Source organism: Canis aureus, chromosome 14, assembly GCF_053574225.1.
Source record: "Canis aureus isolate CA01 chromosome 14, VMU_Caureus_v.1.0, whole genome shotgun sequence".
NCBI classification, from domain to species: Eukaryota; Metazoa; Chordata; class Mammalia; order Carnivora; family Canidae; genus Canis; species Canis aureus.
The window spans coordinates 37,722,381-37,749,080 of record NC_135624.1 but is presented as its reverse complement, the minus strand read 5'-3'; the positions used below and the strand labels follow the sequence as shown (position 1 = coordinate 37,749,080).

Sequence of the window (26,700 nt, the reverse complement as noted above, 5' to 3'; positions counted from 1 at the left end):
CCCCCCCCCACCTCAGCAGTCCTGGCGTCAGTGGCCACGATGTGGGCCGCACATCCCACAAGCCTCCAGAGCATCGTACAGCAACCAGGTCCCTGTTAACGTGGTCGCCTCCCCCAGTTTACAGGGCAGCGGGGGGGGGGGGGGGGGTTGGTCGTTCTGTATAATCTGTGCACGCTGCCCAGCTTGTTCTGACCTCTAAAGGCAGCGCTCTTTCCAAACCGCAGAAAACCTTTTCACGGTTCACCGTCGAGTGTGGGCACAGCTCCTCCTGGGAGCCTCTGGCTTCCTTGTGTCCCTCCGGGTTGGTCTTCCTCCTGGGACGCCTCTCACACACTCCGACACCCACGTCCCACCCAGGCTGTGCTGTGGTTTCCGTGTCTCCCCCGGCACTGGGGAGATCCATGAAGGCCAGGACCCGGTCTCGTCCCTTCCTGGGGGGGTGGGCAGCACCTGGTACAGGGCTAGTGGCCCAGACGTCCAGGCAGTGTGGGAGAACTGGCACCTCCCTGATCTCGCCGGGTGGCCTGGGGTCTCCAGTGGTTTCAGGGGGCTGTGGCCCAATATCCATGGCCTGGTGTCCAGGTACCACGCCACGCCAACACCCCTGCACCTTGGTCTTTTTTCCAAGCCCCCTCTGCCATGGCAGGCACCAGGACTGTCCTCGCTCGCCCCCAAGCCCCCATCCCTTACTACACAGCCTTTTCTATGGCCACATCACTGTTTATCCTGAGTCCCAACCCAGGGCCCTCCTTGTCTGCAACAACTGGGGCTCCTCCCCTCTTTATGCCTTTGGGGTGACCAGGGACTAGGAAGGGTCGTGCATGGAGTGAAGGTTATTGGTCCCCACAAATTCACATGTTGAAGTCCTAACTCCCTGTGTGGTTGTATTTGGAGGCGGGGCCTCTGCAGAAAGAAGGCTGAAGGGGGTCGTGAGGGCGGGGCCCTGGGCTTCGAGCCCTGGTGTCGAGGGGAGGCCCTCACCAGACCCCCACCCTCCCAGCATGTTCATCTGGGACTTTCTCCTCCAGGGCTGCACAAAATCACCGTTGTCTGAGCCCCTGGCCTGTGGTCTGTGGTCACAGCAGCTGAGCCGACCAGGACAGCGGGGAGCCAGGCTTTGTCTGTCCTCAGGTCCCTGGAGCCTTGTGCCACCCATGGTCCCGGTTCCTGACCTCCTGTGCTGCCGGCAAGGACACGTGCTGTGCACCCCACAGGGTCACCTGGCTGGCGCCAGCCCCCTGCCTCCTCGCCGGAAAGCCAAAGCAGAGCCCACCCCTCCCCACCCCACTGTACTTGATGCAAACGTCTCTTCCGCGGGGGCCTCTGAACACTGAGGTGCGGCCCCCAGGTGCTGTCTTGGAGCAACGACAGCCTGTGGACACGCACAGCCGGTCACGGGTACCCCCTTCTCACCGGGGCTCTGAGCCTGGGTCTCTGTCTGTCCCTGAGGGTCCGGCACATGGGTCCTCGGGTAGTATGTGGGCTCAGCCCTGTCTTTTCACAGCTGGGAGGGTTGCCCTGGGAAGGCCCTTGTGGTCGTGACCTGCGAGCCATCTCGGGCCAGGGTCCATGTGGCCTCCCCGTGGCTGGTTCCTCGGTGCCCAGCACTTGGCCTGGACCGATGTGCCCCGAGGCCTGGCCCGGGTCCAGCCCAGCTCTGCTCTGACGGCGGAGTTTTAGCCGAGTTGGAAGGACTGGGTTGGCCGGAGCCTCAAGGCCGCAGAGCTGCTGGGGCAGCCAGTGGGGGCCTGCATCCCCGAGCTCCGTAGCGCTGGAGCCCCTGATGCAGCCGTGCCCACTGAAAGGGCAGGAGTCAAGGCCGTTGTGCTGAGGAAGAAGTCTCAAATTTCTCTGCTTTATCGCTCAGCCACTTAACTAATTCTCAGAGTGGGGAACAATTTCGGGCCAGCCAATAGCCAAGCGTGGCGCTGTGATTCATTTTCTCTCCACTGAGCTCCGCGGGGACAGCTCCAGCTGCTACCTTTTTGATTCCTATTTACCAGGTTATTACGGTGCCGAGAATCCTTGATCGCTCTCCTCTGAAGCCCTAACAAGCCCATGGATCCTGTAAGCAAGGATAATGGTTAGACCAATTATCAAGCCTTGCTGCTGGTAGAGGTTTTCAGTCTAGAAAGCACTGGAAAACCATTTATTACATTTTTTTTTTTTTAGAATTGTAAAGCAATCCCCATTTATTTTAACCAGTGAAATAATGCAGAGTGGTGTGAAATGTAAGGCTCTCCCTGCCATTTCCATTCTCCCGAGAAGAAACGCGGCATCAGCACCCTTGTAGAGATACGGGTAGTTCTATCCGTCTACGCCGCTCTCCAGGCTCACCTGGCTGCTCGTACAGGTGTGTTTACGTGTACGTGGAACGTTCCTGTTGTGCACAGGGGGCCCGGCTGTGTTTGGAGTCCTCTCGGGCCCATGTACCTGCCCGGGCAGGAGGTGCTGTCGCTGTCGCGGTCCCCGTGCCACCTGCCCCATCCTTGTATCTGCACTCTGCTGGCCGGAGCGTGCCATCACTGCTCTCATTTGCCTTTCCCTGGCCACGGGTGAGCCTGGGCACCTCCTGGTCACGGATCCTGCAGTTTCCTCTCCTGGAATGCCGTGAGCATCCCTCCTACAAGAGCCTTTCTTTCTCTTACACGTGTAGCAAGCTGGAGCTTCATATAATCTTGTTTTCTTGTGTTCCTGTTTTACGTTATTCTTTTCAGAAGTCTCCCGAATTGCTTTTTCATCCAATGACTCGGGATTTATTAATGTAATCGTGCTTTCTTTCCCATTTTAAATGTCGTGGTGATTCAGGCTGATAGATTTCTGAACCATCCTTAGAAGAAACTGCCCTTGGTCGTGGTGACTTCTGTTCTATTGATGCACCACTGGATTTGGTTTGCTATTTTTAGATTTTTTTTTTTTTTTGGCCCGTGTGCTCCTAAGTGGAATCTAACTATAGTTGTCTCTGAGGCACTGTCTCCCCGGGCCCTGTCTGGGACTGATGAGGCTGACCCTGCCTTTGGGGGCGGCCCGACAGTGATCGTGCTGGGGAATAGCTGTTGTGATGGCCGAGCGTACCAGGGGCTGGGGGGTTGGGGAAGTGGTGTGGTTTGTGCCTGGGAGGCCACGGAAGGCGCTGTCAGGGTGCTGACGCTTGAACGGATCCTTCCAGAATGCGTGAGATGACAGAGGAGGACAACTGCCCATGCATGTGCTGGGGTGCATGTGGACTGGCTCACGTTTTCAGGAATTTGGTGACTTTAGGTAATGTCGCATCGGTAGCTAGAAATTAGCTGGGCGGGAAGTAGTCACACCCCAAAAACTGGCAAATATGACGAGTCAGGTATTTTGTTGTTGTTGTTTCTCCAAACAGCAGGTTGTTGGACACTCTGCCTGTTGTGTGCCGTCGTACTTATCCCGAGCTCCCGGTCAGAGTCCCTGTGAGGGCCTGGCACCGGGGAGTGGGGCGAAGTGTCGGTGTTGGAGGAGCCGGGGCCAAGGGCAGGTTGCCTGACGAGCCTGTGTCCTCATCTGTGCGTGAGGCAGTGATCCCTACACGTGTGTGTGATCAACAGAGCATACACCGGTCCGGTGGCAGCCAAACAGCAGAGTCGTGAAATCCTGTTAATTCAGCACCTTGTTGGGATTGTCCTGTTGTCCTTGAGATTCTGGAAAGGCTCTGCAGGACGTCCATAAGGCCACCTCCGATCCAGGGTGCAGTCCCTGTTGTCCTCTGGCCCCGGGGTTTGCATGGCCTTGGGGTTGTCCCCAAAACCCCTTCCCTTGAGCTGCAGCCATCCCACCACACTGGAGGAGCCAGGCTCACGGCCAGTGCCCCCCGGCAGTTGGCAGACGCTAAAATAACTGGAACTCTTGCCGAGGAAAAACCTTCTAAAGCAAAGGCCCCTTGCTCTGCCCATCAGCCTCGTGGCCACAGAGGGCAGGAAGCAGCCCCAGGGATCAGGTCAGGGACGGCAAGTGAGGTCCTGCCCAGCCCGTGCAGCAGGGAGCCCAGGAGGGCCGAGGGGGCCACCCAGATGCTGCCACTGCTCTTTTGGGTGACGCGGGGACCCGTCACGGCCTGGGTGCCTGAAGCCACACTGAGCCGCAGCTCTTCCTGCCGTGTCCTTTCCCGGGAGCTCACTCTCCTCTCGGGGGCTCATCAACCCAACCCCGCTGTTGTCAAGGAAGAGGGAGCTTCTGAGATGCCACCGCCATACGTAGTGTCCTACCACCCTGTCTTCAGAGAAACCACAGCTGTCCTGGCCATGGCGTCGCAGTGGAGAGGCCCGACACTGAGCCCACACGGGCTGCGCCCACTGAACAGGAGGCTGCCTCTCGGAGCCTCCCCGCTGGGGCCCAGGCTGGGTGAGCAGTGTCTGCTCGCTCAGAGGCTGGATGTGCGGGAGCCTAGACGCGGGTCCGGCACCCAGCAGGGGTTGGCACGTGCGCCTGTTCATGTCCAACATTACTAAAGACGTGCTGACTTGAGCCTGGGGCTGCGAGAGGCCTGGCTTGGCTCTCAGACTCTGCTCACCCCGTCGCCCTACCAGGCCTGCAGAGGGTGCCCTGTTGTGACGCACTTCGTAGGGGACACTGAAGTGCAGCGGTGAAGGGACCCTCAAGGTCAGGTGAACCGAAGACCCCTGGGTGCGGGTCGCACGTCCTCTTCCTGCTTTCTTCCCCTTGCCGGGCTGGCTGGGCCTCTCCGTTCTTACCTTCTTCCCCAGAGACTCGGGAGAGCCCGGAGGACAGGCTGGAGGGAGGGGCAGAGGGGGGATGGAAGCGCCCTCCCGAGGACCTGCCGGGGGTCGGGCGCTGAGCCTGCTCTCCAGGGGACCACCCCACACACACTGTTCTGCGCCCGGACATCCTGGTTCCCCTCACTCTCCCACGGCCAAGCGGGGTGGGCCCTGGCCCACTTCCCAGCCGAGGGGCCTGAGTGCCGGCCCGCCCCGTGCGGACCCAAACCCCGGACTCCCGTCTGTGGGTTCCCGGATCCCGATGCACACGCAGTCTACGGTATCTCTCCTTTCATTTGTTAACATTGCCCCTTGATGATTACTTTTCTGTAAGAATATTTTTTATCCGAGTTAACGCACACACGGGGCCAAAGAAGCCGATCCGCTGCAGGAGACGTGTGGTGGGACCCGCAGTCCCGTGTCCCCGCGTGGCTGAGCCCTGACCCAGAGCACTCTGTGCGCCCACCTGGAAGGGACCTCGGTCTCCGGGGTCTCCGGGCCAGATGTCTGCTGGCATCCCGCCTCCCCCCTCCTCTACCCTCTGGCTGCAGGCAGATCGCGGTTTTGGGTTAAATCCCCACAGAGTTTCTTGTCTTAATTTTCATTATGGCGAGGTGAATACTCTCCCAGCTGAGCCAGCTTTGTGCTACGGATTATACTTCCTTCTTTGTGTAAGTTTTTGCTTTTCCTGCAGTTAATGATTGCCCCCCCCCCTTTTTTCCCCAATTTTTCTGTGACCCTATGTTAATTTTCTCGAGCTCGCCGCCAGAGCTCTGAGGCCCTTGCTCCACCTCTAGCCGCGTCAGCTAAGCGGCAGGGTTTGCCCTGCTCCTGGGGGCCTCCTGTCTCTGCCCGTCGGCTCCACGCCCCGCGGCCGCCCTCTGCCTCTCCTCCTCGGCCTTCTCCTGCTGGGCCGTCCCCTTCTGCTGGAGCACATCCCCCAGTGCTGTCCCAGGAAAGGATGCATGGGGAGAAACAGTCTGAAATACCACCTCTACGAAGGTTCCCTTCATTCTCCCACAAACCTAATTGATCATTTGCCTGGATTTAAAATTTGGAATTCTTTTTTCCTTTGGAATTTTGAAGGCATCTCTTCGGTCTTCCAGCTCCCAAAAACTTAACATATCTAAGCCAGGAGCTTCCAAGTTCCCGTTGAGATGTGTCCTGCTCTGGCAGTGCTGAATCCCCGACCTCTGTGAACCACAGAGGCAGAACCTCTCTGTCTCCAGGGTCCTGTCGTTTGGCATAACCTGATGTCGTTCTTGTGCGGGTCACCTGTACGCGGCCCTTAGTGGGCCGTTTCCTGACTCAAAGAGGCCACTAGGACAGTTTCTTCTATGGTTTCTGTAATACTCGCCCTTCCAATCCTTCTATTTTCTCTCCTGAATGCTTGCAAGCCCAGAGGGTGGGCCTCCAGAGCTGGGCCTTGAATTTCCTTTTCTCCCCATCTTACATCTCCTAGAATTTTTGCTCTGCTGCCCGGGAAGCATCCACGGGTTCATTTCCAGGCCGTGTATGGAATTTCTTGTATTTTCCCGGTGACACCGTTACTCTCCTGGATTGCTCCTTGCTCCATCCCCGCCCTTTTCAAGCCCCCAGGTCTTCCTCACGGACAGACGACCTCCTCGGTCTCTGAGAGTGTCAAGTGCAGCTTCCGTGAGGTTTTCTCTGCTCCTGCACAGTTTGTCTCCCTCGTTCTCTGTTTTTTTTTTTTTTTCCCCCTGGGCTCTTCCACTGTAGAGGCGTCCCCCAGATGACTGCACCCCATGGCTTGCATTCCCTTTGAAGAGGGACCCCCAAGCTGGTATAGAGGAGCCAGGACCTCGCAGTTCCTCGAGGGCCCCTCCAACCACCTGAATGCTTCGGTCTTAACTTTGGATTGACCCCCCCGAACCCAAGTCTGCTGACTGGGGCCATCAGGTCAGACAGAGCAGGGGCTGCTTGTCTTGACATTTCGTGTCTGGACTCCATGGGGTCTTGAGTCCAGGGGCTCCCTGGGTTATTTTCTGCTGAGAATACTCCTTCTGTCCTGTTGGACTGAGGTCCACCTAAGCCCCGGCCATCTGGGGAGGGAGTATAAGCAGTGATGTGTTAATAAATGTTGAAAAGCCGGCTCTTGGGGAGAGAATGGAGGGAAGCCCTGGTGCGCAGCCTTTGCTGGGTTCTGAGATGCCAGTGCTCCTACAGTGGCCAACCTCAAGCTACCAGCACGACGTCCACTGCCTTGTCAGGTCCTGACCTATAAGGCTGCGCCTCCCTGCTCCTGGGCACCTGCTGCTCTGTCAGGTGGCTTAGCCTCTCCCTTCTTCCCAGAGTTCACTGCCCCCTTTCTGCAGCGGCTGTCACCTCTTTCTCCTCCTGGCTTCATGTCTCACCAGCCCCATCGCTGTCCTGTTGGCAGGTTGTCAGGAGGGCTGTGGGGATGAATGCAAGTGTGCATTTGCCCATCCCCCAGAACTCCCCCACCCGTGTCCTTCCACGTCCCTGGGGATCCACACCCAAGGCAGGGCACTCACAGCAACACCTGCTCAGGGAGCCCTCCGGGAGCAAGGTGGGAGTGGGGGTGCAGGGAAGGAGGAAGGGGTGGATCTTCAGTGCCCTGGGGCAAGTGCTGTCGACCTCAGGGCTGGCCCATCACTGTTGGTTGTCTCTCTTGTCAGGGGGTAGCCGTGGTGGGCACAGCCCTGACTGCAGGGCATGTGCCAGTGGCTGGTGTGGGTCCGGGTGCAACAGAGCTGACGGGTTCTGTTCCCTGGTGTTCCCCGAGAGAGAATGGAGGCTGCCCTGGGTGGGGGCGGTGAGGAAGGATGGGGTTGGGTGACCAGCAGGCTGTTGGCGAGGACCTCGGCTGCCAGCTGCCTAAGGGCGACGGGGTAAGGAGAGCGGGCCAAGGGCCAAGGGCCCAGCCCTGGTTCTGCGGGGAGACTCCTCTGCCCGCCCCATCTGCACTGAGCACTTGCACAGCTGCCCCTCGGGAGGCTTCCTACCCTTCCCAGCTCCCAGTCTGCCTCCCTGTCGGGCGCCGTCAGCCTTAGGATGTGCTGGAGGAGGACACTGCGCTCCCCGTTACACTCCCCAATGAGCCGTGCACACCACTGCCTCTGCCTTGGGTGAGACTGTGTTGAAATGATCTCTCTGCAGTTCAGGGTCATGCATTTTCCTTTTTGTGGTAGATGCTGAGTAGGACAAGGGACGCCAATTATCCGTGTGTTGCCTTTGCTGTCCTGCCCTCAGAAGGGTTATCAAATTAGATGGTTTTTGTGCTGAAACGTTGCAGTCAACAGAGAGGTACCCTGGTCATGGACCTCAGCCAGGCCTGGGAATGCAGGGGCTTCAAGCGAGCACATCCTCTGGTCAGTGAGGAGGCACCGGAACCTGCCCACGACCCACAGAGGCCCGCTCTCGGATGCTGACTGCCACACGCATCTGGGCAGCCCTGGGGGGACGCAGCCGCCTGGATGCCTGCCAGCCGGTCAGCTTACAAACAACATGTGTCTGTCCACACGGTGGGATAGGACCCAGTTATACAAAGGACCGAAGTGTTGGTATGTGTTAACACGAAGGAGAAATGTCGAAAATATTGTGCTATTTGTGTGCTATTTGTGTCCCCCAAGCTCAATTTGTGGTTGGCGGGTGGCAGGGGGTGGCTGCAGAGTGACAGCCCACAGTTATAGGGTTTCCGTGCAGAGGGATGAAAATGTTCTGGAACCCGCGCTGGTGCTTACACAACTGAACATATGAGAACCTGCCAACTGTGTGTGTTAAGTGCATGAGTGTGTGTCCGTGACATCAGGCAGGACCCAGCCCTGCCTCTGCTGCCTTGGCTGAGCTCGACACTTCCCCGGCTTTCCCCCCTCTTATGGGAAACAACACTCAGACCTTAGACCCCCGCCGAAGGGACACGCATCTCATTGGTGCCTGCTGGACGTCTTGTCGGTCTCCTTCCTGTATGTGGGCAGCTTCCCACACGATGGGTGCAGCCCATCAGAGGTGAAGCCAGAACCCCACCCCCAGCCCCGGAGCCACCATCGAGGCCTGCATGTGGTCCCTCCAGCCAAGCCCCAGGACTGAGCACCAGCTGGGGGGTTGTTACCAGTCAGAGATGGAGTTTCCTGGTCCTTAGGGAGCCCTGAGGTGGAACCCTGCTCGGGGGAGCTCACCCCACCTTAGTGGAGCAGAGAACATTAGTCCCACAGCACCGACACCCTGTCAGTCACCAGGCTGGGGGGTCCCCCAGGGAGGGTCAGGTCCCGGCCTGTGCACCGGGCCGTCCTTGACTGTTTTTACTGGCGATTGAGTCCAGGCACATTTATGAAGCACCTGGCGTGGTGCTGCTATCTTAGAAGGGACTCAGCAAAGCAAATTCCTTCCCACTCGCCCCATTAACTTTACCAAAGATGCCACTAGTGCTGTCGAGGGAGGGTAGTGAGCTGTCTGCCTTGGAGGTTCGGGGTGCTCCTGAGTGCGGGGGTCGTGGGGGCTGACATTCTGCCAGAGAGCACAGCACACAGGCCTTCCCCACCCACTGCCCCCCAAAACGTCGACTCCTTTCCAAAATCAGGCTCAAGGAAAGTTGCCCCCATGCCCCCATCCTATCCACAGGCTTCTCTCACCCCGGAGGACCCTGGCTTTTGATGAGAAAGTGTCGCAGCTGCCACTTGAGAATCGGGCTCTTAGCTGCAAGCAAGAGATACACCTGTGGGAACTCAAGCAGAAGAGGAATTTTCGGAAGGATATTTAGGAAGGGGATCCAGGAGGCTGGGCAGCTGCCAGGACCCCAGAAACCCCAGGGAGTGTCTCCTGCCACTCGACACTCAGCTCTCGACTCTGGCTGTGGCGCTACTACCTGTGGCCTTACAGGCCCTACGCCCCGGCGTCATCCCCGGGAGCCCCAGTGGGAAGCATCAGGTGGCCAAGCCACGGCCGCGTGCCCGGGCCTTGGTTTCCCGGGATGGGGAGAGGGAGGTTTTCCCCGCTGTGAGAATCTCAGACACTGGATGGCCATGCCAAGAAAATGTGGAGGTCCTCTGCCCCGTGTGGTCACAGGTAGCCATTCGGTCTCTGGGCCTTGGCTTCCTCACGGGTGAGGGAGGATCACAGCTGTCTGTCGTGTCGGGCGACAGTACCCGGCCTGACGCCTGGCGCAGAGAGTGCTTTCCCCTGATGCTCAGTTCCCCTGGAGCTGCCTCATGGACCCCTTGGGTGTCGTGCTGCAGAGGTGGGGCTTCGTCCTCCGGCACATGATGTGCACATTGTCCCCCAGGGGAACCATCAGGTGTGGCGTGAGGACAGGTTCGCCTTAACTCGCCTTGTGTGCTGTGGGGCTTATGGGCTGGGGTTCCTGTCCAGTCTGAGGTGGGCTTTCTGGTGCATGAAAGCACAGTGTGCTGTTGCTCTCGGCGGAGGGGCCTGCGCTTCCTCGCCGTTGCCTGGGGCCCAGGTTGCCCGGGCGTGTGTGGTCGGTGTGTCTAACCCACATCGCGCGAGTTACCAGCCATCCCACTCCTTCCAAGGATTCCCTTTATAACTCCACAGATGGACTTGCGCTTGGAGAGGTTTTACGGATCAGAAGATACACTTACTCAGAAAGAGTCCACCGCCCCTCTAAGTCAGCAGCGTCCTCCCCGCTGTACAGATGGCGTCGCATGTAGCACCGAGCGCAGCACCTCGCGTAAACGCTGTGGTGCTCCATAAATACACTCTCAGCAAGTGTGAGAACCATGTAGTTGGGATCCAGGGAGTTCAGTGGGTCACCCCCAGTGCAAAGCTGACCATGTCTGGGGCCCCCCACTGACTCCCCCAGGGGTGCTGCCCTCACTTGACTCTGATGCGTCCCCCCAAGGTTAAACTAGGTTGACCCCGGACACCTCTGCTTGGCCTGGAATTTTCAGATGCACTGGCCCGCCACCCTGTGTCCCCCAAGCTCACAGAAGCCACCAAGGGAATGTACACGTTGGGGGATCCGGGCCGAGAACTGGGGTCCCGTGCCCCCGGCAAGGCTTGGGGGAGGCTCTGCAGACCTCAGTGTGGGTCAGACAGCTTGAGGTGGGGAGAGAGTTTCGGACCCACCCTCCCCACCTGCTGCAGGTGGGTGCACAGCAAGGAGGTGCCCGGCACATGGTGAGCGGGTTCCTGTGGGAGCACCCCGGAGGTGTCGCTGCCCCCGGGGGTGTGGGGGGGTGCTGCTGGGATGGCAGCTCCTGTGCCCCCAGCCCTGCGGGCTGCTGCAGACCCTGCTGGTGAGCTTCGGCCTCCTACCCCGGGAGGTGCCGCCTGGGAGAGCCCCCGTGTGACATCGGTGTGTGGCGTCAACAGTGGTGGTCACTGTGTTTTATCTGCTGACTGGTGGCTTCCTGGGGGAAAGCTTGGCTTCATACTTGGTGAACTCACTGCAAGTTCAGATGCCACACGTGGTTAGCACTTACATCAGAGTGTTGCCAAAGTGCCTGGAATAAAAAAATCCCCTCTGCGGCATGGTCTTCCTGGGAACGTGACGAGCTGGGACTGGGCTCCAAGAAACTAGAGGGCCTGCTACATCCTGCCTGAGAAAGAAGCCTGTCTTCCTGGCTTCGTGGGGCTTTTAAACTTGTCCTCTGCAGAGAGAGGGTTTGAAGTCCTTCGGGAAACTCCACCAGCAAATCGGGAAGAGGGTGAACCTTTGTCGCTGGTTCTGGGGTGGCCTGTCACACGTGTGGGTGTTCAGCGGGGTCTGGGGGACGTGCGTGTGTCTGGCTGTCAGGCTGCGGGCTGCTCGAGGGCAGAGGCCGCGTCTCCTCCAGGTATCTGCTCCGAGATGGCTCTGGGCCTGAGGAGTGGGCTCTGGGCCAGCTGGCTGTGCCCCGGCCCCATGCGTGGCCCAGCAGGGAGTGGCCTGCTGTCACCACCGTCCCTGCGGCAGCACTGCCCGTACGTACAGGGCGGGTGAAGGCCCGGCGCAGGCTGTGGCTGGCTGGTCTAAGGCTCCTTCTGACGTTGCCTTCTGAGAGGCCATGAGCTCCGTGGGAGCCTGCAGGGACCCCCAGCAGCACGCGTGCTACACAGATACACAGCCTGGTGCGCACGCTCAGGGCACACGCCACAGCACGGGGACGGACACAGAGGCGCACGACATAGCACGCGCCCCACAGCACTGGTACCCGGTACACGTGCACACACGACACAGTAACACAGAGTCACTCATACGACAGGCACATGCACATTCCGTGTCCCAAATCCCCCTACAGCACAGAGCTTGTTTCCCAACCAGAGACCGGCTCCTACAGCTGGAGGCAAAGACTGTCATTTTTCCCAGACAGAATATTCCACACAGAGCACATTCCTGTCACCATCAGAAATAAACACGAGCTGACACCTTGCCCACCAAAAAGACTACCGCCCGGTTTCCTCCATGGGGCAGTGTAAGCACCTCACGGGGTCTGGTGGCTCACAGCTCACTGTTCGACCTCATCTTCCCTGGATCCTGCGCACGATTCACTACCATCCCTGCCGTAAAGGTGAAGAACTGCGCCCGAAGGCCAACGGCCACCAGAGGCCTCGCTGGAGAGTGGCGGGAGCCAGGTAGAAGCCTGTTCCTCTGACCACATGTCCTCTGGGCCCAGCAGCCCCTCACGGGGCCAGGATCTTAAATTCCTCAGGGATCCCCTTCCCCAAAATACAACACCCGCCGCCCGTCCCCCCTGCATGGGGTCTCGTCGAGCCCTAAAGTGTGTCGTGCAGTGGGCCGCCGGCCGGAGGCATGCACACAAACCGGCACGGGCGTCCGTCCCTGCTCTCCCGAGGCGAGTCTGTGCCTTTGTGCCAGGTCCGGTTCTTGCCACACCTTGAATGTTTCTGAGACGGCCACAGCATCTCTGGCTAAACCTCTGAGGCTCTGGGTGCTTGTAGAGAAGTATCAGGATTTCCTAGGATAAAATGCCTTCCCCCCAAGCCAGGCTTTGAGGAGTCCCAGAAGGCTAGGGCTTGCCCTGTCCAATGACAAGACCATCTGGCGTGACCTGCCCCCACTGCCACGAGTGCCAGAGAGTGACCATGACGGCCAGAACCACACACCCCTGCCATCGAGCCGCCCTCCCCTGGAGCCCAGAGCGTGAGCCATCAGCTGCAACCCGGATACTGCGAACTGGTCCCCTGCCCAACCTTGGCGTGAGACTCAGCTCCGGGACCTGTGCGGGAGTGACGCCGGGACACTTGAGCAGAGGTGTTTTAGGCGAATCTGGCCTTACTGTGTGGACTTTGGAAGACTTACCTAACTCCTCCAAGCCTGGACTTCCCTCCCTCCACAGTGCCACACCCCTGCCTTGCCGGCTCCATCCGAGGTGCGGGATGCTGCAGTGCCGGCCGCCGGGGCTGGCACTGGGTGGGCAGCAGATGCTTGCCACTCCTCCATCTGCTCACGCGCCTCCCGCTCCCTCCTGGTTAGGAGGGCAGAGAGTGCCGTGTGACCGGGCCACATAGCCCATCTGGGATGCCCTGTCCTTATCCATAGAATGCAGGGGACACCGGCACCTGCCTCATGAGGCTGGGTGGGGTAGAATGAAGTCACGTGCCTCAGATGTCCAGACAGGGCTTCGTGCGGGCTTGGTCCCTAGCTGCTCTGGCATGCACCTTCTCGTCAGCTCCAGCCTGACCTCGGCCCACCTGTCCTGGGGATGGGGGACCACACAGGACTAGCCCGTGAGTGCTCCCACACCTGCACAGTGGCCCTGCCTGCACCTCTAATCCCTGGGCAGGTGCACTGGGAGAGCCCCACGTGATGGCGGGGGTGGCTGGCCCATCTCTGCCACAGCCCTGGGCCTGGCTCTTGGTGTCTTGGGCCAGCACCACCAGCTTCATCTGTGTGACAGATGTGGGAAAGAGAGCTGCAGGACACAGGCACCATGGGGGTTTGAGGATTAGGGTTAGGGCAGCAGGCGTGTGGGGGTCCAGGCACAGGAGCAAGCGATGATTGGCTTCGGGAACAGACCCAGCGTCTCCCCTCCCTCGGCCTCCAGCTGAGCCAGCATTGGGCCAGGGTCTCTCCAAGGCCCTTCACAAGTGCTGGGTAAATAAATGAAGGCTTATTAGTAATAGAAATTCCATTTCAGAGTATGGTTTGGTGTGTTTACTGAAGAGCGATCCGTAGCCTGCCTCTTAAGAGACTGGTTCTCCATAAAGCGGCCAAAAGCCCACGGTGCACCAGGAATACCCTTGTCATTTTCTCCGCTGAGCTGTGATCCCAGCCCAGAGCCCCGGCCCGGAGGAGGGTGAGTGCAGGCCTGAGGCTGTGTCCATGGGGCACTGGCCACCCAGCCCACAGGCGGCAGAGCAGGAGGTTATGAGGAGACAGGTACGGAGGCAGCACATGACACACTTGAGACCCCGTAGTCCACGACCGTGTGGGTGGCAGCAGGTGCTGGACCACTGGGGGCTGCATCTTGAGGGCAGCAGTGATGCTGTCTTGGCCTCTGGGGCCCTGTGCCCAGCACAGGCTCAGTCACTGTTCAAGGAGTGATTGACGGGAGGCTGCCTGGCCCTGCTCCCTGTGCGGCCGGTCCTAGCAGGAGTTCTCACTGCTCCTCTAAGGAAGAACTCCCAGGAGCCCCTATGCCACCTGCACCCAGGGGCTCAGTGTGGACCGGTGGAGACAGGGCAGGGAGTGTGTGTGGAAATGACTTGGCTCAGAGTGAGCTTCTAGCAGAGCCCTCCGCAATTGGACAGAAACAAATTGGGAGGCGTGGGCCCTTTTGGAAGCCAGGGAGGGAGTGAAGCCTGGCGTAGACTGAGGGTCAGCGTTTGATGGTGGTTATGAGGATTCCGCTTATCTGCAGAGTTATCCCCACCTGCACAAAGGGCAGCACGACAGGCAAGAAATGGCCCTCCAAAAGACGTCCACGTCCTCATCCCTGTGACCTTGTGAGTGTGATCGTATGTGGCCAAAGAAGTGGTCTTTGCAGATGTGATTAAGTTAAGGAGCTTGAGCTGGGATCATCGTGGATTACCTGTCCGCGTGGGCCCTAAGTGCAGTCACCTCTATCCTGGGGGAAAGCTGTGGCCCTGCGACCCTGGACGCAGAGGTGGATGACGTGACCACAGGCCCAGGAGCGCCAGCGACCACCGAGAGCTGGAAAAGCAAGGAACAAAATGTCTCTCTCCCAGGACCTCCAGAGGGAGTGCTGCCCTGCCAACACCTTGGTTCTGGCCTAGTGATGCTAATTCCAGACTTCGGACTCTAGAACTGTAAAAGAATACATTTCCATTGTTTTAAGCCACTAGGTTCGACATCTCCAGTGTCTCCAGAAGCTTTTCTTTAGGACGCTTTCTAAATCCCAGCTCTGATTAAAAGTCTCTGTTCCGATACAAGCTGATAGAGCCAGTATTTTTATGCACTAGCAACAAACAGCCCAAAAGAAAGAATACAAGTCAGTCTACTGTGGCAGCAAAGAGAATGAAATACTTAGGAATAAATCTGACATAAGTATATAGTGTGCATGTACACTGAAAATTATAAAATGTCCTTGAAAGAAAGTGATGAAAATGTTTAAAAACCTAAGTACATAGAAAGACATCCTTTGTTCATGGATTTGAATACTCGATTTGCTAAGATATCACTAGTCCCCAAATTGATCTACAGATTCACCACAATCCTGATCAAAACCAAAAGCTGAATTCTTGGCAGAAATTGACAAGCTGATCCTAAATTCTTATGAAGATACAAGGAACCCAGAACAGCCAAAATATATTGAGAAAACAAAAATAAGAACCAAGCTGGACAACTTATACTTCCCAGTTTGAAACTTCCTGTAAAACTATGATAGGGGACGCCCAGGTGGCTCAGTCGGCTGAGTCAGACTCTCGATCTCAGCTCGGATCTTGATCTTGGGTTCATGAGTTCAAGCCCCACATTGGGCTCCACACTGACTGTGGAACCTACTTAAAAAAAAAAAAAAAAAAAAAAAATATATATATATATATATATATATATGTATAATAAGACTATGGCACTGGCACAGGAATGAACATAGAGATCAATGAAATAAAACTGTCCAGAATTAAACCTTCACGTTAATGAACTGATTTTCAACAAGGTGGCAAGACAGTTCAATAAAGAAAGAATAATCATTTCAACAAATGGTGCTGGGATGACAGAATATCCATGTGTAAAAGAACAAAATTGGACCCCTACCTCACACCATATGTAAAAATTATCCCTAAGTGAATCAAATACCTAACTTGTAAAAGCTAAAACTATAAACCACTTAGAAGAAAACAGGGAGCAAATCTTTATGACCTTGGATTTGGCAGTATTTTCCCAGATCAGACACCAAAGTACAACAACAAAAACGAAAGATAAGCTGCTTTTTATCAAAACTAGAAACTTTTGGGTCACCTGGGTGGCTCAGGGGTTGAGCGACTGCCTTCAGCTCAGGTCTTGATCCCAGGGTCCTGGGATCTAGTGCTGCATTGGGCTTCCCGCAGGGAGCCTGCTTCCCCCTCTGCCTATGTCTCTGCCTCTCTCTCTGTCTCTCATGAATAAATAAATAAAATATTGTTTTTAAAAGTGCCACTTCTCACCACTAGGATGGCTACCGTTGGCAATGATGTGGAGAAATTGGAACCTCAGACACTGCTGGTAGCAACATAGAATAGTGCAGCTGGTTTGGAAGCCAGTCTGGCAGTTCCTCAAGAAGTTAAACATAAAGGTACCGTATGGCCAGGCAATTCCACTCCTATGCGTATATATATATCTGTATCCCCCCAACTGAGCACTTACGTCCACACAGAAGTGTATATACATGAACGTTCACAGCGGCATTATTCATCCTAGCGGATGGGTAGAGACAGCACAGACACCTGCCCCCCCACCTCTGATGAACAGGTGAGTACAGTGTGTATTGTCCCTGGAGTGGGCCTTTGCCCGTGAGAAGGAATGCAGGACCGACCCGTGCTGCATGGATGCATCTGGAAAGTGTGATGCTAGCTGAAAGAAGCCAAACGCACAAGCTCACCTAGGGTTTGATCCCATTTATATGGAATGTCCACAAGAAGCAAACGCGTAGAGGTGGAAATGAGATTCACGGTTGCCAGGCTGGGAGGGCTGGGGGATCGTGTGGGCGTGACTGCCCTCACCCCACTCCTGAGTGTGCACCGCAGGTGGGGGCAGAGGGCGTGGAACAGATGCGCCTGGAGACCGAGGTGCAGTCCTCTCTCTGAGCCCCGGCAGCACCGGGTGACCGGGCCCCCCCGCCCCACAGTGCACAGTGGGGCTCTGAACACCCCCGGGAAGCCCAGGACGGTGCTCAGTCAAGCCCTGACTTCTGTGGGTATTGCTGTGAGCAGCACAGAAAGGGAAGGAAGCATCTCGAGCACGCCCCCGCCCAGCCCATCTCACGCCGTGCTAAAGACCTCAGCTCCTTACAGCGGCCTGAGCCTCCTCCCGCGCTAGCTTTGCTCAGTGACTGTTCACCACGGGCTGACGACCCTGAACATTCGCGCGCCAGGGTCCCTGTTCCCTCCTGTGCCATTCTGAGGATTGATCTCAGGGTGGTAATTGGCTCATGCTTGGCTGGTTTTCAATTCCAAAGGTCTGCCTCCCACCTCTCTCGCCCCACGGGGGCCTGGGCGAGCGCCGTGATCTCTAGTCGCTTCCCGCACTTGAACCGTGTGCTCTGGGTTTCAGGTCAGTCCGGGGATTATTTTTCAGATAATTGAAAAGGATGCTTTCGGATGCTAAATGATGGTCGTCGTAAGTGCTCATCAGAGTGTCCACTTACAGATGACCTCACCTCTTGTGCCGCCTCCACCACCCAGCTTTGATTACAGATCCTATCAGCCGCATTGCCTGGCAATTAAGCCCCGCGAGCCCTGGGGAAAAGCTGCTTCTGATTCATGGAAGCACAGACTTCTTGAGCTGGAAGGGCCCTGGGAATTATCTGGCCAAATCCCCAACTTCTAGGCAGCCTTTGGGATCTCTGTGTCCAGGGGAAGCATGGGGTCTTGCTGAAAGGCCCATGGAGAGGCCACTGGGGATGCATGGTGGCAGCCTGCCCCCTCCCCCCACCATAGTCAGCAGGGACCTTTCTTCTGCTGCACTTGTGGGTGGATGGGTCCCTGGCAGGAGACAAACCTGGCAGTGAGGGACAGGATCTTGTCAGCCAGGACACCTGGGCCCCCTTCCCTGACCCCCATGGCCCGTGAGGACCTGGGGCTCAGATGTAAAGAGCCCAACTCGGCACCAAGAATCCAGTTCTGTGCATGGCCCCAGTCTCCCCACGGGAACCCGCCAACTCTGTCTTCCCAGGGAGCTAAGAGGACTCGGTGAGTTAGGGTATGAGGAGTGCCCAGCACACGGTATGTGCTTCATAAATCCTGGTCCCTGCCTTTCTGCTCCCGTTTCTTCACCCAGGCTCAGGGGAGGAGTAGACATACCTTCTCAGGCCACAGGCCTGTCGTCAAGTCACTTTCAGGACACACAGGCCTCTGTTACGTGAATGGCCTTAGAAGGACGGTGAACCCTCAGCAATTCCGTGCTGCTTGTTTGGGATGCAAGGTCGCACGGTCAGTGTGCATGTCTTGAGCCAACACCCATCCCCGCCAGACCCTCTGAAGCCCAGCCACCAAGAAGTCCCAGGCAGACGCGGTGTCCACCCCGCCATGTGCACGAGGGCCGCCTCTGCTGTGCAGGCCCCAGACCTGACAGAGAATAGAGGGGGGGACTCAGTTTGCAGGGAGCCAGGGGACACTGAGGCCGGCCTGCGCCAGGGACAGGACCAAAGAGGATGGCCAGGTCATTGTCTTGCTCCTGGGGAGTGCATGTTCACCAGGCAGGCTCCACACCCGGTTCCCAAAGTGCCTCCCCAGCAGTCGAGGCTCCTAGAAGTCTCTCCCCTCCCCCCGTGATGGGAACATACCCCTTTGGCCTCGAATCTGTTTCTCCTGCCCGTCTGTTGACAGCAACTTTGGACAGCCCTATTTGAGTCGTGCAAGAGTTTGGTGACTGCCGGAGATGGCCAGGAGGGGTGGTGGTGTGGATGGTGCCAGGTGGGGTTCTGAGCCAAGTCCCTGAGCCCCTGGACGGGGCCAGGACAGGGGCACAAGAACACACGCAAAGTCCATCCATGGGCACATCCAGTGAGGAGAAGCCAAGTCAAGAGGTGCAAGGAGGTGACAGACGTAAGGAGGGTTGTCAGGGGAGGCGTCTCCCGGGAGACCAGCCACGCGGCACAGGCGTAGGGGTGCAGAGGGCCTGCAACTCTCAATATGATTTTGGTGGGTTCTTCTGGTTAGTCCCATCCCTGCTCCAACTCAGCTGGTGAGATGGAGTGCTGCTCCTCCGGTGGGGGGCACCGGCCGGAACCTGGACCGCGAGGGGAACCTTGTGTGTCCTGGGCAGCGTCAGACATGATGGTTCCATTTGCCTTTGGAAAGCTCTGGACAGGGCAGCCCCGGTGGCCCAGCAGTTTAGCGCTGCCTTCGGCCCAAGGCATGGTCCTGGAGCCCCGGGATCGAGTTCTGCGTCGGGCTCCCTGCATGGATCCTGCTTGTCCCTCTGCCTGGGTGTGTGTGTCTCTCTCTTTCTCTCTGTCTCTCATGAATAAATAAGTAAAATCTTAAGGAAGGAAGGAAGGAAGGAAGGAAGGAAGGAAGGAAGGAAGGAAGGAAGGAAGGAAGGAAAGAAAGAAAGAAAGAAAAGAAAGAAAGAAAGAAAGAAAGAAAGAAAGAGAAAGAAAGAGAAAGAAAGAGAAAGAAAGAGAAAGAAAGAAAGGAAAGAAAGAAAAGAAAGAAAAGAAAGCTAGCTCTGGACGCTCAGGTACCCTCCATGAAATGCTCTCTGTGCCGGCCGCCTGTAGCCCTCCTTCATGGCAACCCTGGGAGGTGGTGGTCATGGCCCATTGTGCAAATGTAGGAAACGGGGCAACGAGGCTCAGAGAGGTTAAGTGTCTCACCTAGGACTCACGGCCTAGTAGGAGGCCCAGGCTCCTCCGCCCCTGACAGCTGGGCCCCCTTGAGCTCCGGGCCGAGCGTGCAAGACCAGTGAGTCGCTCGTCTCAGGCAGCAAGCAAGTCCCGTCGGCTCTGAGACTGCCAGGAGCTCTGCTTTCCTGTGAATGGCGGTGATATTCAGCTGCTGTTGATTAACGTCTCTGGACAAAAGGATTTAAAGTCCAACCAGACAGGGGCACGTTGCACCAGAGGGGTGCAGGCTGAGACTGCCCCTCGTGGGCCCGTGGATGCCAGCTGTGGGGCGCTCAGGCCTGCAACCCCTGAGCTGCTGCCGCCCTCCAGATGGGTGCAGGTGGGCAGTGGCCTTGCTCTCTCAGGGCTGGCTGGGGCTTGTCCTCACCGACAGGAGGCCCAGGCTTCTGCCAGCAGGCTGCAGCTCTGCTCCGTGGGCACAGTGGGGCCTGCTCTCCCACACGCTTAACACACCACCACACATCTCTTGCCCACGTGAGACAGAGTGCACATGCGCGCACACGCCCCGGCGGCAGGGGGGGACGCGTGGCCAGCCGGCTGGAGGTACTGACAGGGCCGCCCCTGCAAACGAGTTCCCCGTCTCAGCAGGAGGTGCATGTGCTCCCCACAGGCCCCATGTCCTCCTCCTCCTCCTTCGCGGGCTCTCCACCTCAGCACTGTGCCCATTTGGGGCTGCCTGCTTCTCTGTTGGGGGCCATCCTGTGCCCCGGAGGATGTCCAGCAGCACCCCTGGCCTCTACCCACTAGATGCCAATGGCACCTCTCCCCCAGATGCGACACCCCAAGTTGTCTCCAGACGTTACCAGCGTCCAGGGGTGGGAGGAAGCAGAATCACCCCCATCTAGAAGGCCTGCTTTGCGGCCCTACCCTTTGGCGTGCTTCCCGCACCCTGAGGCCCGGGGCTGAGTCTCTGGCTGCAGGACCTGGCAGGAGGTGGTGCCCAGCGACCAGGGACCCCCTCGGTCTTTGCACCCCACACTTGTGCTCCTTCACCCCCCCTTCCCCGCCGTGGCACTTGCTGGAGAACAAAGCCACCCTCCTGGTGTCATTTATTCTCAGATAACCGTTTTTGAGAATCTAGGCGGTCGATTCAGAACTTCTGAATTTGATTAGCAGAGCTGAGCTCTTTGGCGTCAGCGTTAGCAGAGCACTTGGGTTCCTGGTTCAAACAGAGCTAAACTTATCTTTGGGAAAATAGACTGTGTTTGAGGCCTAATCATAGGCATTAAAGCCATTAATTAGTAATAAGATTCAATTTCCCGGTGTCCTTGCCCGCGTGTGTGTCCTGATGCAGAGACTGTGCTGTGAGCATTTTCCACAGATGCATCGACAAGCACCTGCTGTCCCAGCTCAGCAGTGACACGTCGTCATGTTCCCCAGCCCAGCCAGGCCCCAAATAACCCCATTACTGAGAAAGATGATCCATACCAAATGTCCTGGCTGCGGTGGGGAGGGGCGGTGGAGGGGAGAAAGCAGGACAAGGCAGCCAGCGGAGCCCTCCTTAATCAGATTACTGATTTCACATGTTCCAATGGAGGCTGTTAATAAAATGGATGTGCTCAGCCCGGTATGGAGATCGCGCTCAACAGGGCTGCCTTTTTGTCCTCCCTCGATCACACGCTTGCCCCAACTTAATCTTGCTGGCCGTCCCCGCCCTCCATCACCTGTCCCCGCTCTGGGGCGGGGTCAGAGGTGTGCTTACCTTTCACCCCAGCCCTGGAGGCTCATGAGCACCGCTGTGCCCGGCCAGGGCGGGAGGCCGCCTGGATGTCAGAAGAGGGAGGCTCCGGGTGTCCCATTGACTCGCCCTCCCACTCACCCCCACCCCACCCCCGTCTCTGGCCACCTCAGATGGGCACAGGGACCCGGACCACCCAGGCGCGTTTCCTTCCACAAGATGATGGCCACAAAGTGTGAGACCTCTGGAAGCTCTATTGGGGCCAGGCAGGCCGGGCAGCGTGCACTCCCAGCGAGCCAGGCGGCCGGCAGCGGAGACGTGTGGCCTGGCGGTCCCCTCCGTCCTCGGCCGGGCAGCTTCTGGTGCGTTGGTGCTGCCCAGGGAGGAGAGAGCGGTGCGTGTGTGAGGAACCGGTGCTAAGTGGGCGGTGCGCTTTCTCAGACGAGAGCTCCAGACTTGATATTTCTGGTGCATTTTTATAATTTTACGATGTTTAGATTAACATTCATGCTGATTTTAGCTGCACTAAGTCCTTAACTCCCACGATTTGCATCTTAGTGTATAGAAATTTCTCATATCGGAGAGAATCAAGTGTTTTGTGTTTTGGCTCTTTTCAACCCAGGTGCTCGTCCTTTGGACGTTTCTTCCAAATCCCCCTGGTCTGACCTGGAGCATGTCAGCGGAGGGCCTCCGCTCTGGCCCCCAGATACGGTTTTGTCCCCGGCATGAGTCTGGGTCAGGCACACCTGAAGGCGGGCAGCCCCGTTAGGACCTGTGGGTCCATCCGTGGAGACACATGCCGGGCTGACCTTGTGTTGGGCCAGGGCGGTGGGCCATGGGCCTGGAGCTCTGTTCCCTCCAGATTGGTGGCTTGGCACCACCTCAGGGGTCCCCTCCATCTCTTCACACATGTTGCTCTGCTGGGTTTGTCCTTTCCCTGGACAGGAAGGTGGTAGCAGATGAGCCCTGGCCAGGTCCAGGCCGTGGCTTCAGTGCCTACACTGCCACCCCTGCACATGGCCCCCCAGGACCAGTGGGAGGGGAGCCGGAGTCGCCCTCCGCAGGCTCCAGGGCCCTGGTGCACGTGAGGCATCATCACCAATGGCCACAGGCTCCAGGGACCAAGGCGCCAGGTCTCCAGGCTCGACCCCAGGGCTGCTGGGGGAGGCTCCCCCCATCTCTGAGCCTCAGTCCGCTCTGATGAAGGCAGGGCCGTTGCAGGTGTGGGAGGGGTAGAGACGGGGAGTGTGGGGGAAGCACTTGACCCCGGTGGTCCCCACCATGACATCCACAGTGGCAGCTGTCGGGAAGTACCTGTGCCTGGTTCTGATGGCATCGCCGGGGAGGCAGCCGGGGCCCCAGGAGGTCCCTCCCCTCTGGCCACTGAGCCTGGCGGGTGTGGGCAGCAGGAGCTCCAGAGCCCGGAGTCCTCCCCGTTCCCCGCTGCGCTCCCTCCCCGAGCAGCCCTGTCTTTGCCCTGCCTGATGGTTACCAGTTTTGACAGGCCAGGCTATTTTTAGAAACCTGTTCCCACTCCTTTTCCCTGTGGGAAAAGGAAAGCAAGTTAAATTTTAAATTAACGCACCACCCCTCCTCCTCCGGCACACACCAGCGCACACAGCGGCCACTCGGGGTGTGAAGCCTCGCAGGGGGGCGGGGCGGGGAAGGCCTGCCACCGCCAGGCCCTGCGAGGGGCGCCCGTGGCCATGCCCCGGGCAGCTGGCCTGTCTAGGGCGCACGCCGTCGCCCCATTGTGCTCAGCGGGAACAAGTACAGGGAGGAGAAGTGGCTGCCGAGGCCACACGGCCAGGAGGGCCAGGGCCTGGTGCAGATGCCCTCGGCCGTACCTGGGAATGGGTGGGCGGCAGGGGAGGCCCCCGTGGGGCGAGGGCGCACCCCCCATCTCCAAGCAGCCTCGTCTTCCAGAGCTCCCCGGTGCCCCGACTTGGAGTGTGCTGCCCGCAGCCTTTGGGAGCGAGGCCGTGTCACGCTCTCCACCCCCGACCTGGGAAGACTTGAGGGCTCCGCGAAATCACATGTTGCCCCAAGTCACGCCTGGGGCGGCTCCCCCACCGCACCTGGGGTGCGCTGTGCCCACAGTGGCCCCCCGGGGAAACACGTGCAGACGGAGACGTAGCACCTGGCCAAGGGCAGGGACGTGGAGGTCACAGCCCGAAAAACAGTGACATTGATTCGAAAAAATAAAGTCAAAGTTAAATGATCACCAAATTTTAGCGATTAACCCGATAAAGATGTGGAATGAATTGAAATGTTCGCCAGTCTTTGACTTGATCCATTCACACTGAAGCTTTTGTTGAGACCCTTTCCTCCTGTTGGAGGGGAGACCCCCCCCCCCCCAGGAAGAAGTCACCTCCCCAGGCCGAGGTCCTCACCCATCCTCGGGGGGGCACAGCAGCTCTGCTTCCAGGCTGAGAGGAGGGTGGAGGACACTCCCAACCGTCGGGCCCCGCCGATACCAGCCCCCCCACTCCCCCCACCCCCACCCCGTCCCTTCTCGGTCACTTCTCAGCATGTGTGTGGCCTCTGCTTCCTCCCCTGACTCGGAGTCGGCCAGGACGAGACGGGACGCCCGTCACTTCAGTGCTGTTTCATGGAAGAGGCACAGGCTTCCCGGACCTCGTTACACCCTAGTCAGCCTTCGGGGTTTTTCCAACAGCTTTGTTGAGGTCTGATTGGCGCACAATAAACTAAACATACCTAAAGTGTACAGTTTGGCAAGTTTGGACAAACGTACGGAGGTTTCCTGTGCTCTCCAAGAGTTGGGTGTTCCCGTGAACCCTGTCGTGGGCCGGAATGGCATGGGACCAAAGAGGCCATTACCTAGCAATGCTCAGACCCCAGAAATCACCTCTCTTGGGTTTTTCCGATACCTCAGGACACATCTTGAGAACAGAGGCTCCCAGATATGGTTCCTCAAGCTCTGGCCGTGGGACACTGATTGTATGTAGTTCCCAGGGGGAAGTTGGTGGTGCCACTGTCCCTGCCTCCGTGATGGCTCACTGCGCAGTGGACCCTGAGCCCTGTTTCTGCTCTTCATCTTTATTTTATTATTTTTATTTTTCGTAAAAGTGAAATCCTCTTTAGATTCCCGTTGGTTAGCAGCAGCGCAGGTATCGATGTAGGCCGTCCGTAAACGTGAAGTGGAGCAACATGAACCTGTGAAAAGCAGGGGCACCTGTTCTCGGTGAAGCTCTTGTCCTTGGGCTTCACTCCTTGGCGGAGCTCCCCTCCCAGGCCCCCCTCCTGGGCCCCTCGCCCCGGGCCCCCTTCCAATCACCAGTCTGCTTTCCATGACTGCAGGTGACTTTGCACTTCCTAGAGTTTAGGTCAGTAGATACTCTGTGTGCTCTTTTTGGACCTGCTTCTTTCATCCAGGATGACTGTTTTGAGATTTATTCATGTCACGGTGTGACTCAGTAGTGTTCCCTTCCCATGGCTGCAGCACCCATGGTACGCACACACCACATGTCCCTGATCCGTTCACGTGCAGGTAGACATTCGGCTCACTTCCGGTATGGGGCTGCTAAAAGCAAAGCAGCTGCACGTGTACGCACGTCTTTATGTGGACCTGTGCTTTCATTTGGAGTCGCTGCCTAGGAGTGGGACGGATGGGCTGCAGGACAGGACATCCGCTCGCCCCTCCCCTGCTCCTGCTGTGGATGATTGCGCCTTCCCTCCTCCCGCCCCGTCAGTGTGGCTAGAGGCGCGCTAACTCCACGAGCTGCTCAAACAACCAGCTCTGGTTTCCCTGCTCTTCTCTATTGGTTTTCTCTTTTCTAGTTCAGCAATTTCTATGAGGCTGTTGAATACATTCTTTTTCTTTCTTTTCTTTCTTTCTTTCTTTTTCTTTTTTGTATTTCATAGGGCTTAATTTGTTCCTCTATTCCTAGTGCCTTGATGTAGAGGCTGAAATCATAAATTTGAGATTTTTCTTTTCTTCTAGAGGATGTTTAGTGCTATAAATTTCCCAGTAAGCATCACTTTATTGGCATCTCACAAATTTCAATATGTGGGCTTCTGTTTTCACTCAGTTCAAAATAATTTCTGACTTCCCATTTAGTCTCTTCTTTGACCTCAGGCTTATTTGGAAGCGTGTTGTTCAATTTCTAAGTATTTGGAGATTTTGCAGATCTTTTTTCTGGAGGTTGATTGCTACTATAATGTCATTGTTGTAAGAGAACATACTTTCTATGTCACAAATGCTCTTAAAATTATTCCAGTCGAGAGTATGGTCTGTATTGGTAAATATTTCATGTGTGCTTGAGGATAATGTGTATTCTGTTTGAGTAGTACGTTCCATAAATGTTAATAAGATCAGCTTATTTGAATGTGTTGTCTGTCTTTTATGCCCTGGTTGATTTTGTGATTACTTGTATCAAGAGAAGGGTATTGAAATACGCACCTACAATTGTGGATATCTCTGTCTCTTTCCTCAGCTCTATCGGATTTTACTTTACAAATCTTAAAGCTCTGTTATTAGGTACGTAAGCGTTTAGAATTATGTCCTTTGATGAATTGGCCCATTTATAATTATGAGATAACATTCATAAGTACCTATTATCAGTTGCTCTGATATTAATATATTCACTCCAGCCTTCTCTGCATTAGTATTCGCATGACATACCTCTTCCCATACTTTCAATTTAAACTTATTTTTTTCTTTATATTCAAAGTGCATTTCTTGTCAGCAATATATTGTTGAATTTTGTCTTTATCCTGACAACCTCTGCCTTTTATTTGGGCCCATTGACTTGTAGTCTATTAACATTTAATATAATTATTAATATGCTTAGGTTTAAATCTGTGATCTTTAGTTTTCTTTGTCCCAACGGTTCTTTTTTTCCACTTTCTTCTCTATGGCCTTCTTTTGGATTTTAAGTATTTTTGTAATTCCATTTTATGACATAGACTTTTTTTTTTTTTTTACAACAGTTTTAGGTTTACAGCAAAATTGGAAGTACAGTGCCTACATACCCTCTATCCCCACCCTCACAGCCTCCCCCGCTGTCAGTGCCCCCAATCCCCAGAGTGGCACATTTGTCACAATCAGCAAACCCACGTGGACATAGTCAGTATCACCCAAAGTCCATAGTTTACATTACAGTTCATTTTTGGTGTTATAAATTCTATGTGTTTAGATAAATGTGTGATGACATACATCCATATATCTGCATTAGAGCATCACACAGAGTAGTTTCACTGCCCTAAAAATCCCGTGTGCTGTGCCGATTCATCCTCATTCCTCCCAGCCCCTTGACAACCACAGGTCTTTTTACTGTCTCCATAGTGTTGCCTTTTCCAGAATGTCATA

General features: G+C 56.5%; 1 protein-coding gene across 5 annotated transcripts in view; it reads left to right on the top strand.

Moving 5' to 3' along the window:
• TRAPPC9 (trafficking protein particle complex subunit 9) overlaps positions 1–26,700 on the top strand; it is a 547,275-nt gene that overhangs the window by 485,449 nt on the left and 35,126 nt on the right. For 3 of the 5 annotated variants that reach the window (XM_077847375.1, XM_077847377.1, XM_077847374.1), the window contains one exon: positions 9,342–9,841. The exons of the other annotated variants lie outside the window; for them this stretch is intronic. In XM_077847375.1, coding sequence (XP_077703501.1) covers positions 9,342–9,826 — 485 coding nt within the window. In that variant the 3' untranslated portion in view covers positions 9,827–9,841. Of the gene's footprint in view, positions 1–9,341; positions 9,842–26,700 lie in introns of those variants that run through there. 5 annotated transcript variants of the gene reach the window in all.